The 12,284-nt window shown below is 36.9% G+C and overlaps 1 protein-coding gene and 1 long non-coding RNA gene across 2 annotated transcripts; one reads left to right on the plus strand and one right to left on the minus strand.

The window, feature by feature from the left end:
* Nucleotides 1-7,547: 7,547 nt before the first annotated feature.
* LOC117911724 (transcription factor PRE6) lies at nucleotides 7,548-8,783 on the minus strand. The gene is made up of 2 exons (XM_034826129.1): nucleotides 8,302-8,783; nucleotides 7,548-8,006 (listed from the first exon to the last, which is right to left on the minus strand). The coding sequence occupies exons 1-2, from the start codon at nucleotides 8,425-8,427 to the stop codon at nucleotides 7,854-7,856; spliced, it is 279 nt and encodes a 92-aa protein (XP_034682020.1). The 5' UTR covers nucleotides 8,428-8,783; the 3' UTR covers nucleotides 7,548-7,853.
* A 36-nt stretch (nucleotides 8,784-8,819) lies between these two features.
* Nucleotides 8,820-10,329, plus strand: LOC117911733. Its single transcript, XR_004650904.1, has 3 exons — nucleotides 8,820-8,909; nucleotides 9,082-9,292; nucleotides 10,227-10,329. It is a non-coding gene; the product is annotated as an uncharacterized LOC117911733 (long non-coding RNA).
* Nucleotides 10,330-12,284: the final 1,955 nt, after the last annotated feature.

Raw genomic sequence — 12,284 nt, forward strand, 5'->3', positions numbered from 1 at the left:
ACCAACACCACATGAGTGTCTTATTGAAGAAGCAACAAGGCTTTTCTTTAGCATGTTGTGAAGCACTTTAAAATACTCGAGGACATTGTTAGTGATAGGGACTTGCAATTCATAGATACATTTTGGGTAGAGCTATTCAAGATTATGGGAATAGAATCTAAATCCTCCATTGCCAATCACCCTCAAACATATGAGCAAACAGAGAAGGTGAATGCATTGCTAGAGGAATACCTAAGGCATTACATAATGGCTATACAAGAAATTTGGCTTGAACTCATGAATACAACATAGTTGTCTTACAATTTGCATCAAAGTTTTGCAACAAGGAAAAAACCCATTTGAGGTGGCAATTGGGTTCCAACCACCTATGCCCTTAGATGTGTTGGCTACTTATTAGCCAAAATGAAGTGTGAGTCCTATAGCATATAAATTCGCTAAGACCCGATAAGAACTACTTGTTGAAGCACGAGAAAGTCCAGAGAAGGCAAACCGACGCATGAAAAAGTATGTAGATAAAGGAAAGAGACTATTGGAATTTCAAGTAGAAGATAAAGTTATGCTTAAACTCACTCCCTAGATTTGGAAAAAGATCAAGAGAAAGCATGTAATGCCCGAACCTAATTTTGGGTAAAAATCATAATTTAGAAATTATTAATTAAAGTAATTTAATAAGGGTAAAAAGGTCTTTTCGTATTTAAAATCCCTAGATATAAATTAGATTTTTCCTATCTTCTCTATTCAGAAAACCCTTTTACATAGAGATCAAAAATATCAGAGAGCATAGGGATGAAGATTTGGAGGTTTAGAGTTTGAAGATCAATTTTTCAGATAAGATTTTTAATCCTTAAATTAATATTTTATATTCGTTATATAACTTTGAACACTTTAGATATTCTTTGGAATATCTCAATTTTGATTAGAGTTTGTTTAATTAATTTCTAGATCAAAAAGATTAAAAAATTATGAACATAGTTTGATTTATTAAATGGGGATCGATAAATTTTGATTACTCAAATGAATATATCTAGATTTAAAAAAATTTATATAGTTTCAGATGTGAAAATTACATAAAATTTGCAAGTATAGAGGTTAAAAGTTTTGACTTTAGAGAGGAAAAAAAATGATGAAAGATGTGTAGGAAGGATTTGGCATGTTGAAAAAAAAAAAAAAAAGAATTGCATGAGGTATTTGTTAAGTTTCATTAGGAGATTTAAATAATAGTAATAATAGTTTAATGCAAATAAATATTCTTAAAATATTTAATTTAGATAAGTTAAAAAAGAGAAATAAATTATTGTTTAGGAAGTTGAAAATAATATTGGTTGGAAATAATATTAATATGAGAAATTAATTAGGATCTCTAATACTAAATAAAATATTTTTTTAAGATTGTCAAATTTATATATTTAGATAAATAATCAATAATCAATATTGTGTATAATATTATGTTAGGTGAGGAGTAAATTCGTCAAGCTAAATACTTCAAGATTTTGAGTGCTTCTTCAAGGTAAGGGAAATTAATGAAGATTTTTATAAAAGAAAATAATTTTATTTTTATATTGTATTTTGAAATATAAAAATATTATTTTTATCTTTTCACGTGGATCAAATATATGTTTTGTATGGAAAATATATTTGAGAATCTTCTTTGTTTATTTATGGAAAGTGAAAAAATTTTGAAATATGATATTTTGTTTTGTTAGTTTGAATTAATGAAATAAAGTGTTTGACTCTGGTTCTTATGACCCTAGTCAAGGGGTTATAATTATTGACATTTCTATGGTCCTATTCAACGGGTTATAGTTGTTGACATATTCGGTCCTAATCAATAGGTTATAATAGTTGATATTATATGGTCGTAGTCAACGGGTTATAATTGTTGACCTTATGACCCTAGTCAACCGGATGTAATTGTTAACATTTGGTTTTGTTCACCTTAACTAGAACAAATTTGAAACTAGTCACTCATTTGTGAAGTCTCACTTAATTGGACACCATTTGTCATATAATAACCAAAGTAAAGATATTTTGAATGTATTTGATTTGGTTTTGATGAGAAATTGTTTTGAATTGGATATTAGAAAGTTTTGTTGAAAAGTTTTGAAAATATTAGCATGTTTAACTCAAAAGTTTTTATGAAAATGAGTATATATTATATTTCTTGTTTGTAATTATAATAAAAATGTTTAATCCATGAAATTGTATTGATGTTCCTTATTGAGCTTTAAATTCATGCACATTCGTTGATAATTTTTCAGGTACTCTCAATTCGGGCGAGAAGTGATGGCTAGGTTGGGGAATTTTTGTTTGTTAGGATTTTGGTTCAAACTTTATTTTGAACATTATTTAGATGTTAAAATTTAATTCTTGTTTAAATTATTTGAATTTTGAGTTATTTGGACAATAACACTCTGGTTGATGTGTTAGTTTTTTTTTCTAAAGTTGATACTTGGAGATTTTAGAATTTTGTCATGCTACTTTAAACAGGAATTTGGAAATTTATAAATTTTTAGTTACAATACGAATGTTTGTGTCGTTTCCACTTTAAGCCTTTATGCTTGAGATGTGAAATGACTGTCATGCCCTTGGAGTGGGTTTTGGGGCATGACAAAGCAATTCCAGAGGGGCTTGATTCCAAAATAAGATGGCCCTTTTAAGATTGTGAAGAAGATTAGCGTTGTGGCTTACAAGCTAAAGCTTCTTGAGAGATTGAAGCTTCACTCTTCATTCCATGTGAGCTTCTTAAAACCCTATCACGAGGACCTTGATCCCAAAAGAGTGTAAGCGAAACGAGTACCTTCCTACATTCAGAAGGAGTTTGGTAGGGAAATAGCAAGCATCCTAAAAGATAAGAAGATGGGGAACTGAAAAAATAAATGGATTGAGTTTCTAATTTATTGGAAATAGGTGTCCGAGAGCGAAGCAAGCTGGGAAAAGGGTGACACCCTACGGCAGTTTGAAGACAAGGTGCAGGAGTGACATGGATGTTGAAGGCTCCAAGTGGGGGAGGGTCTGTCAACACCTTAAACTAAGCATCACAGGACATAGGCCTCATGAGGGTAGCATCTTAGCCCCATGAGCAACCTACCAGCAAAAAAAGGTGCAGTGACCAAGATGGAAGCCTTAGAAGCGCACACAAGCTGATGGCATGCATAGACGGAAGTAACACACAAGCATGTTGGCGTGACAGCATGCATAAGTGATTACTACTCAAAAACTGCTATTTTGTAACTTGTAATTAACTCTTTTAAACACTCTTGAGTAGTAATTATTACCTTTTAACTCAATTGGCATGTTAAGGACCCTTGCAATCGTTTCTAATCAAATTGTGTTAAGTTTTGGTGTTTTTGATAGCTTTTAGCTACAGCAAAGCAATCCAAGAATGAGGGAGAGCTATATATAGTTCATGGAAAGGCTTTTGGAAGCTCAAATTCATGAAGAACCAAGCTTTGGAGCTTCATAGCCCTTTGCCAAAGTCGTTCAAAGTATGCAAGGAAAGAACAATGGAGAGAGGAAAAACAGAGTGAAGAAAACAGAGGACAGCAGCTGTAGTCTTCTTTCGCACTTTTGGAGCATTTCCCAAAGTCCATTTTCTACATGCTATATACCATTTCAAAGATCAGGAAGTCAAGAATCCAACGCTTCAAACAGTGTACGAATTGGAGATGAAATGAGGAAGATATGGCCTTCTCAAGACAACTGCATCCAGCTGAATGACAAATTCGCATCTTGCGAATTTGGAACTCCAACGTGCGAAATTAAAGCCTACCTTGCGAAATGGAAATGGAATACAGCCGCACAGTCACAGAGAAGCCCAACTTGCGAAAGTGATTTTGCAACTTGCAAACTTGGAGCTCAACGTGCGAAAATGGATTCCAAGTTGCGAAATCAACTTGCGAGATTTTCGCAAGTCACCATGCAACGTGCGAAATCTACATGCGAACTGGGATATTTGTGCACCGACTCTTTTAGATCTTTTCTTAAGATATTTTTGTATAAATTTCCATTCTTCTCCTTGTAATCCACCAACCATAAGATTTCTTAGCTAGGAAGGTTGGAAAAACTTCTCTATATATATTCCCTTACATCCATTGTAAAACATATAGATATATAAGTATGTAGAATCGATCAATATATAGAATATACAGAGCCTTACTCTGTTTTTTCTTCTCTTTCATTTTCATTTTCTTGCTAGCCAAACATTCTCTGAGATGTTTTCTCAGAGGATGAGTGGCTAGGCTTTTTGTTTCTTGGGTGAAGGAAGCTAAGTAAGGTTCCGGCTACATAAGTGTGAGATTTTGTTGTTTCCGTTTTTAATGAAGAGAAAGTGTGATCCATTTTTGGTTTTTATATTTTTAGTTAACTAGGATTACCATGAATAGTCAATACTTGGTAAGCTTTCGGATTCCATGGATTCTTATTGCTTGCAATCTTGCTCCATGGAGGTCTAATTGTTATCTCTTGTTCGCTTGTGAAGGATGATCCGATGGTAAGGATCACCTTGAATGGCAAATACTAGGCGAGAGGTACGAGTCATTGCAAGGTGTATCAGTGAGAGGGATTTAGCGTTGAAACCATTAATAGCAAGCATCTGTATCACACCGGTTCGGGAAATAACTATAGGTTAAATTCCGAATGCGAGGAAAAGATTCAAGTGACCGGAATCTCCCTCTTTGTAGTTGGCACCTGATCCTAGTAACCTGAAATCCCAAGAAACACCTTTCTTTCTAATTTCTTTCTAGTTAATTTTAGTTACTTTATGTTAGGTTAGCTTAATACCATCCGTTTTCATTCAAACTTATGTCTTCTTTTAAAGCTAACAAAGAAAAGAAAAAGCACCAATTCAGTTTTTGAACTAATATCAATTGCGAAGTGAAAACTCATCTCTGTGGAGGATCTTATAGCCACTATACTATGCTAGCTAAATGCTACCCCGGTATATGGTGAAATAGGTTTATAAATTTTGTTGATTACTCCCGTCTGAGGATTGAGATCAAAGCACATCAATTGAGTTGAATCAATTGGAACACCAATCGGGGACGAATCAATAAGCAACACACATGCATAGGCAGGGTGTTTTCATGTGGCGCAACCCGTGGGCACAATGACACAAGGTATGTGGGAACTAAGGAAGAGTGCCTTGGCCAAGGGCAACACGTCGCAGAATGGGATAAGCATAGCCTTGGTAGTAAGGCATTGTGAGATGTTTGAGCCCAACATGTGCATGAACTGACCAAAGACGCGCAATAGCAACATACAACTCATGTGCAGGCTAACTTAAGCATATGTGGGCTGGATGCATGGCACGAGTGGAACTAACTCAAGGCAAGTATGGATGGACTTGAGGCAATCATGTGTCTTGGCATTGGGGTGAGCCTAAGCAAGATGTGGTACTTCATGGATAGGAGCACGGTTAGCTGATGCATTATATATATAATTAGCAGATCTTTGAGTTAAAGTAGGAAACAAAGTCATGACACGCTAGACTACGAGTTCAAGTAGGAGTCAAAGTCCTACTCTAACAACAAGCATTCATCTCGTCCTTTGCTCGAAGCACAAGGAAGGAAATTTTGTTACTTTAATTTTCTATTTCACTATTATTATTCCAAATGTTGTTGTTATTAAACTTGGTTCGTTTAGTAGTAATAATATGTCGTCCATGACCAAGCTTGAGTGACTATCAGTTATCACACCTAGAAATCTTAGCCCGATCCATCACCACAAAGTGCCACCCCACTTTGGGACTGGCTGCAGTGGGCTGTGGAACAAAAGCTTCCTATATTCTAGCCAATTTCTACTGAAATTAAGCTCATCTTTACACCCATTTCAACAACACTCGCATTATTATTTGAACAATACTCACTTAAAAAATTAGAGGAAGGCAAAATTGATAAAACCCTGGATTGATCTCAAAACTCTCAGCAATGATCTCTATACAACTCTAAGAGATATGCCAATTAAGTTTGACAAGCGCATTTAGAATATTGTCTGACACTTAGCAACTCTTAATTTCCATAGAATGCAAGAATTCAACTACTGAAACTGAAACGACTATGGCAACTGGGCCTGATTCAGCCACCACTGTAAGAAGGTATTTCGTGCGACCATCCTTGCCAAACGCTTCACTGGACCAAAAGGACTCATGCCAAATCACAACGTAAGACCCCCAAATAAAGCCAAGCCCACTTGAAATTTGTGTATCAAAGGATTTAGAGAGTAGCTAAGGGTAAATTTAATAGAGTTGTCTCAATTTGGGGGTAAACCTAATGAAAGAACATTGAACCAAAGACTCAAAAAATTTCTCTTTTTTACTTTTCACTGTTTTGTCGGCAAACTAGATCATTTCCATACGCTTTTGGTCCGAAAGTCTATGGAAATTTTACAATCCTTGACACTTAAGGTCGTATTTGGCTGCACATTACACAGACCTCCGACAAGAATTTAATATGGTAAGGGACTATTAGCGTCAACCTAATTCTTTAGGGGCTGGAGGGAAACTAAATTCCTAAGCATCTATGTAACTCAACTTTTACTTTAGCTCTGACTGATGCAAATTGGCGTGCTTATCTATATAAAGCCCGGAGATATCCCCCATTCTAGGAGCTAGTTTCGGCAGATGAGCATGCAGAAAAGATATGACTGCCGGATGCATAAGCACCTTCTCCCGGTTGAATTGAAGCCCCAGTCAAGTTATGCAATGTGCAAGCACGTGAAGAGCATGACAGTACCACGTGATGCATGTTTTTAAAATTAAAACATTTTCATTATATACGAGTTGTCTATATCAATTGTGTGTCATTCATTTTATTTTTCGTATTAAAATATTATTATAAATAAGATGAACACATCAATCAAATACCCATACTTCACCGCGGGCCAGCCAGCCAGCCAGGGTCACGTACCATTTCACACTTTGTGCATATGGCCAGGACAGACAGTGGAAAGAATTGAGAGCAACTCATCCTCTTACAGTCATATTCGGTTGGAAAAAAGTGCAAATACCTAATACTCAGAGGAAAGAGGACAAAATGCAACCTCCATATTCCCTTTGATCAGTAGGCTCTACCTGCTGATATTTTTGCCTTGGTGGGATGCTTTCTAGTGATGATCAGTAGTTTGCAGATCATGATTGGCTAACTCATCTACTATACATGGAGCAGAGGAGAGTGCATATTCTTCAACTATAGATACTCCCAAGGCGTAGATCGTGAATACATGATAGTACAATGAAGTCCTTGGGATATATACTATGTCTTGTGAGTAAATGGTCCTAACATTAATCTTACTATCACGGGTTCCTGGTTCAAATACATTACAAAATTGGTGTGGGGTCGGGTCACGTGCTTAAGGCTCTCAGCATCAAGAGGTTGACACATTAATTATGGGTTCACTCCCAAGTTTCTCATAGGGGAGAGGGCTTGAAAGGAGATTAACATATGATTATATATATATATATATATGATAACATGCATTAGCCTCTAAACTTTGGAACTTTGTATATATATATAGATAGATAGATAGAAAGCTTATCTAATATTCAATGTAAGTATGGCAATCATGGGCAAAAGATAATCTTAAAATTTACTCTTCCATCGAGAGCAATGCGAGCATTGCTTTAACTAGATACAAAAGCTTTGAATCAATTCCAAAATTGAGAACAACTCCATGAAATGGGAAATGAGAGAGGACTCTAAAGTGCAAGTCCTTTTATTATATGACTTAATTACTACAAGTGCCTCTGCAAAGGGATACCAAGGAGCTAGCTATGTAGTCCATGCTGACCCTTGTGGCCTAGAGACCAAACCCTAGGTAGAAGAAGAAGAAGAAGAAATAGAGAAAGATAAAAGGCTGTATTACATGAGTAAGCTCCTAATTATAGCAGCCTGATCGCTATCCGTGTCGGTGGAAGCCAAAAGCGCAGACAATCGATCGCTTAGGTCATCCACCTCTCTATGCAAATTTCTAATATAGTTGCAAGTCTCCTGCAAGACTTTAGAAGCCGATACCTGCCAAGATAAAATAAAAATAAATAAAAAATAAAAATTTAGCGTTTAGACAGGGTCTTTGTTTAAAAATGAAGGCATGGAGACACACATCAATATTAATACTCTAGGTTAACGAGAGATGTGTTAACGGGGGAACAATTGAGTCCCACACCTCATCATGCTGTAGCTAAATGAGCCACAAAAAATAAATGAGGGTGCAGTGGGTAAGACCAAACTTATCTCTACTAAAGAAAATGAAGACCACACAATATGAACAAGTATTCAACATGCTTAATTGAGAAAAAGACCAAACTACCTTGTCGGAGCGCCTATTGCGAATCTCAGGAATAAGCTGCTGTAACTTGGACACGAGATCAGCAATCTGATCGTCACTTATCCTCGAATCTCCTGGCTGTCTTGAACGCGATCTCCTGCTTGACATTTTGGTGTCAGATAGATAGATAAGAGGAGGTAGCAGCAGCCTCTGCAAGTGGCTAGAGAGGATTGGATTGTCAGAAGGAGAAAAAAAAATAAAGAGTAAGTTGTGTGGAAGAAGATGGGTGTGGAATAATGGGGAGAGATACGAAGCAAGCTTTAAAAGGTGGAGAGGAAGGAGAAGTGGTTTGAGACAAGTTATGGATGGGGGAGATAAGTTAGGCAAAATGAAAGAAGAGAGAAGAACAAAACGGGAAAAAAAATTGAGGGAAGTGGAGAGAAATGGGTGCTGTGGGTGAAGAAGACAAGTGCATGGAAGAAAGAAGTGGGCTAGGCTTGTTTTTAAATAGAGTTGTTGAGAGAGAGGGGAATCAAGCAATAGAGATGCGCCATACTGTCCTTCTCTCTGTGTCCCCAAACTGGGGTTAGACTTCAAGTGGGTTAAGAGAAATGTGCTCGTTTATCGCCCAACTACAAGGCCCTCTTTGTGTCAGTCTCAGCACGCAAGCCCATGTTATCTTATTATTTCTTGTCAATTTTATATTCTTATTTCAATTATTATAATATTTCTTAATAAAATAAAATTAGTTTGTTAATTAATTTCCCATATTTTTTCTTAATAATAATAATTACGATCTCAATGTTTCTCACACCCACCCAGTTGCCGATGCAGGTGCGCAGTGATCTACGTGAGCAGGAGGGTGAGATTGTTGACCAGTCAGACATGGCATTCCACATTTTGGGTACGGGCACGTGGCATCTCGTAATCCGATTCCTCAAGAGGACACTTTCTTCCATTATTTTAAACGTAGCATTGACACAAATTTCACAAATTCCAGTCATTTCCTTCCCCTCACTCGTGGCTTTGCGTGGTATAGTAATTATAATATAATTAAGTTTTGTTGTGTTGTGAGCTTGTTATTTACTACATTGTAAGATATGTATATGTCTAGACTCTAGGTGTGATGTCGTAAATATCGGGCGTTTCCTGTCGGCACATGACTGGGATATGCTCCACACTTTTTTCCGGCGAGATTCCTGCTACTAGTTCGTTTTCTCCACGTAACACCCCCTCAAATTAACACTAGATTCGCCTCTTCAATTTCTCTGGAAGCTGCTCCCACGTCTTGTTGTGATTAAAAAACAAAAGAAAATCCTTAAGTCATTTGCATTGGACGCTTCTCCTCAATCCTCATCGATCATGAATATATACCTACCTAGCTACCAAAATTAAATACTCTACACACACCTGTGTCGTTTGGTGTTACAATTTTGATACTATGCCCCTTATGGTATGGTCAAAGGAGTGGTACAGCACCAAACATGATCATAATAAAGTTGCATGTCTACGTATTTTTCATTTGAAATATTTTTTTACTCGATGAGCAACCATGACGTGCAGATGAGGCGCGCACACCCTTTTAGATTAATCTTATGTCAATTAGTTAGTTCCTAGATTCACCCTCCACCGTTCTTTGATTTTTTGGGACATGTATATATTCTATGTTCTAACCCAGTGCCTACATCACACCAACTTGATATGCTCGATCCTAACATTAAAGTACATAATTCAATCAGGCTGGGTATGCAGTTGGTCCGATGTGTCCCATGCCAACGGCCTCTGTATTTTGGTTGGAGCTAGGGGAAACACATTTAAATGTGAAAAGCCAATTAAAATGTGACGGTCAGGCCACCCTCATGGAACATTCACATACGATGATCTTTCGCTTTAATTTTTACAACTCTAGTTTGATTTTCAGTGACGTTAGTGATGATGATGATGACTTAAGTATTCCACATGTCCAGGTATGCACCCCAGATAGCCAGCTCAGATACGCAACATGCGATACGTGCCATTCTGTAGAAAAGAGATCATCCCTAGAAAATCTAAGAGGGTGATGAAAGAAAGATGCAGTCCCATGTATTTTTTTTAATTTTTTATTTTTTATTTTGATGTTATATAGAAATGAGTATTTGTTGGGACATGGCTTAGTCAAAATGAGTTGTGATTATCATCATTAATCTGTGTGGCGTTCGCATGAATCTGATCGGATTGCATGTTAAACAAGTGTTGGTAGAATGAGATCTCCTAGGTTGACAGATAATAATATAATTAATACACTGGCATGCATCCAAAGTCCAAAGATTCAAGCCTAATTTTAATAATGTTTAATTCATAAGTGGAGGCTCATATTGTCAGATATCTCAGATCAATTCTAAAATTAACGAGTCACCGTCCTTGTGAGTCTATTATTTCAGAGTTAGGTTAATTCAATTAAGGCATATACGATGTGGCCCTGTGGGTCTGCCTTTCAAATCCTTGCTTATGCTATCACCACTGCTACTACTACAACTACGTACGTCTTCCTTGGATGTTATGCATTCCGTTTTTAGGAAATCAAACATAATAATAACAATCATGTCCATTCAAATTCTTTTCTCAAACAAGTTTGATATTGATGTGACTAGCTAATAGTTGATCCGGTTTCATGTAAAGATGCATTTTCGACCAAGGACTTGGAGCTTGAAGTCCTAGAGCTATACGTTGCCCAAAGGAATAACTCTTTCCTACTTGGGAAAAAAAAGAAAGAAAGAAAGAAAGAAAACGTGTCATTTGGTGAGTCTGTTCATGATTAAGCATAATTACACTGATTGCGGCAGCGGCCAACTAGCCAGAAACTGCAATGATCCACTTTATTCTTCTTGACTGGATGATGATCAACATACTAAGAAATGTGCAGTAATCAGTCCTATCTAATAAAATAATTCAGGGATGATGGCAGGGGGATGCATATGGAGTTAACTGGGGAATTATATATTGGTTGAAAGATGGGTTATTACTTTTGATTGTTTAATTACGGGAATGAGTGCCGAAAGTATACCATAATTACGCTATGATTCAATGAAGGTGGATCACATGAGCTTGACCAATTGACAACGATGCCTCTACCTGAAATCACGACCAATCTATTTCACCCCTTTTGATTTTTTTTTTTCTCTTTTTGGGTTCCTTTTCTTGGACCTTTGAGACATGTATCCATCTTTCTCCTTTTCTTATGCTTTCTGTTCTCTAATTACCCAGTATTAAAAAATGCTAGACCACTAGTCTTTCTAATCACTCAACTCTTAGATCTTAAGTCAGAGAGAGTATCAATCGTTAAGTTAGGCCATTTTTTTAAATTAGTGAAATATTGATAATTATTTTATTCATCTCTCACATTGAATAATTAAAAATTGTAGAAGTAATTCATTGAGTTTTAAATTCTCTTGTGTGCATCTAGATTCGTGCTTCTCAACAAAAGACAAATAACTTCTGTTCACAGCAAATTTAATCCTTCTGTCATCCAATTTTGATGATTGGCTGGTAACTGAGGGTGATTAACCATGGAACCCATTTCTAAAACCGGTCCGTTGTAGTGCATTCAGGCCCAGTTGAGGATTGGGTTGCCACAAGACTTTGGGGGGGTCTGAACCCAATTGACAAACTTGAATGCTAGCAAATTTAGTAAAAGGAATTGAAGACTGGTCCAAAAGCTTTTGCCTTTAGGGAGCAATTTCAGCAAAGAATACCAAACCCAGACGCTGGCCATGGGTAGGCTTGAGGCCTAAGCTAGGCCGTTGGTTTAGGCAGGATACCGAAAGAAGGAACAATAATGGTGAAGCCAGTCACGTGAGGAATGGTTGATGTTGCATGTCGCGGAATAGCAGAACAAGGCATCATCCTCAGCGTGGCCCATCCACCGCCCCACCGCTCTCACCACAAGGTAGCCCCTCACATTTCCGCGTCCATTCCATCCACTTGAAGTTTTCCCATGTCAACACAAGAACATGCGCCTCTCAATTCATCAACATCTTAACAATATG

The sequence above is a fragment of the Vitis riparia genome, chromosome 1, assembly GCF_004353265.1.
Source record: "Vitis riparia cultivar Riparia Gloire de Montpellier isolate 1030 chromosome 1, EGFV_Vit.rip_1.0, whole genome shotgun sequence".
Taxonomy (NCBI): Eukaryota; Viridiplantae; Streptophyta; class Magnoliopsida; order Vitales; family Vitaceae; genus Vitis; species Vitis riparia.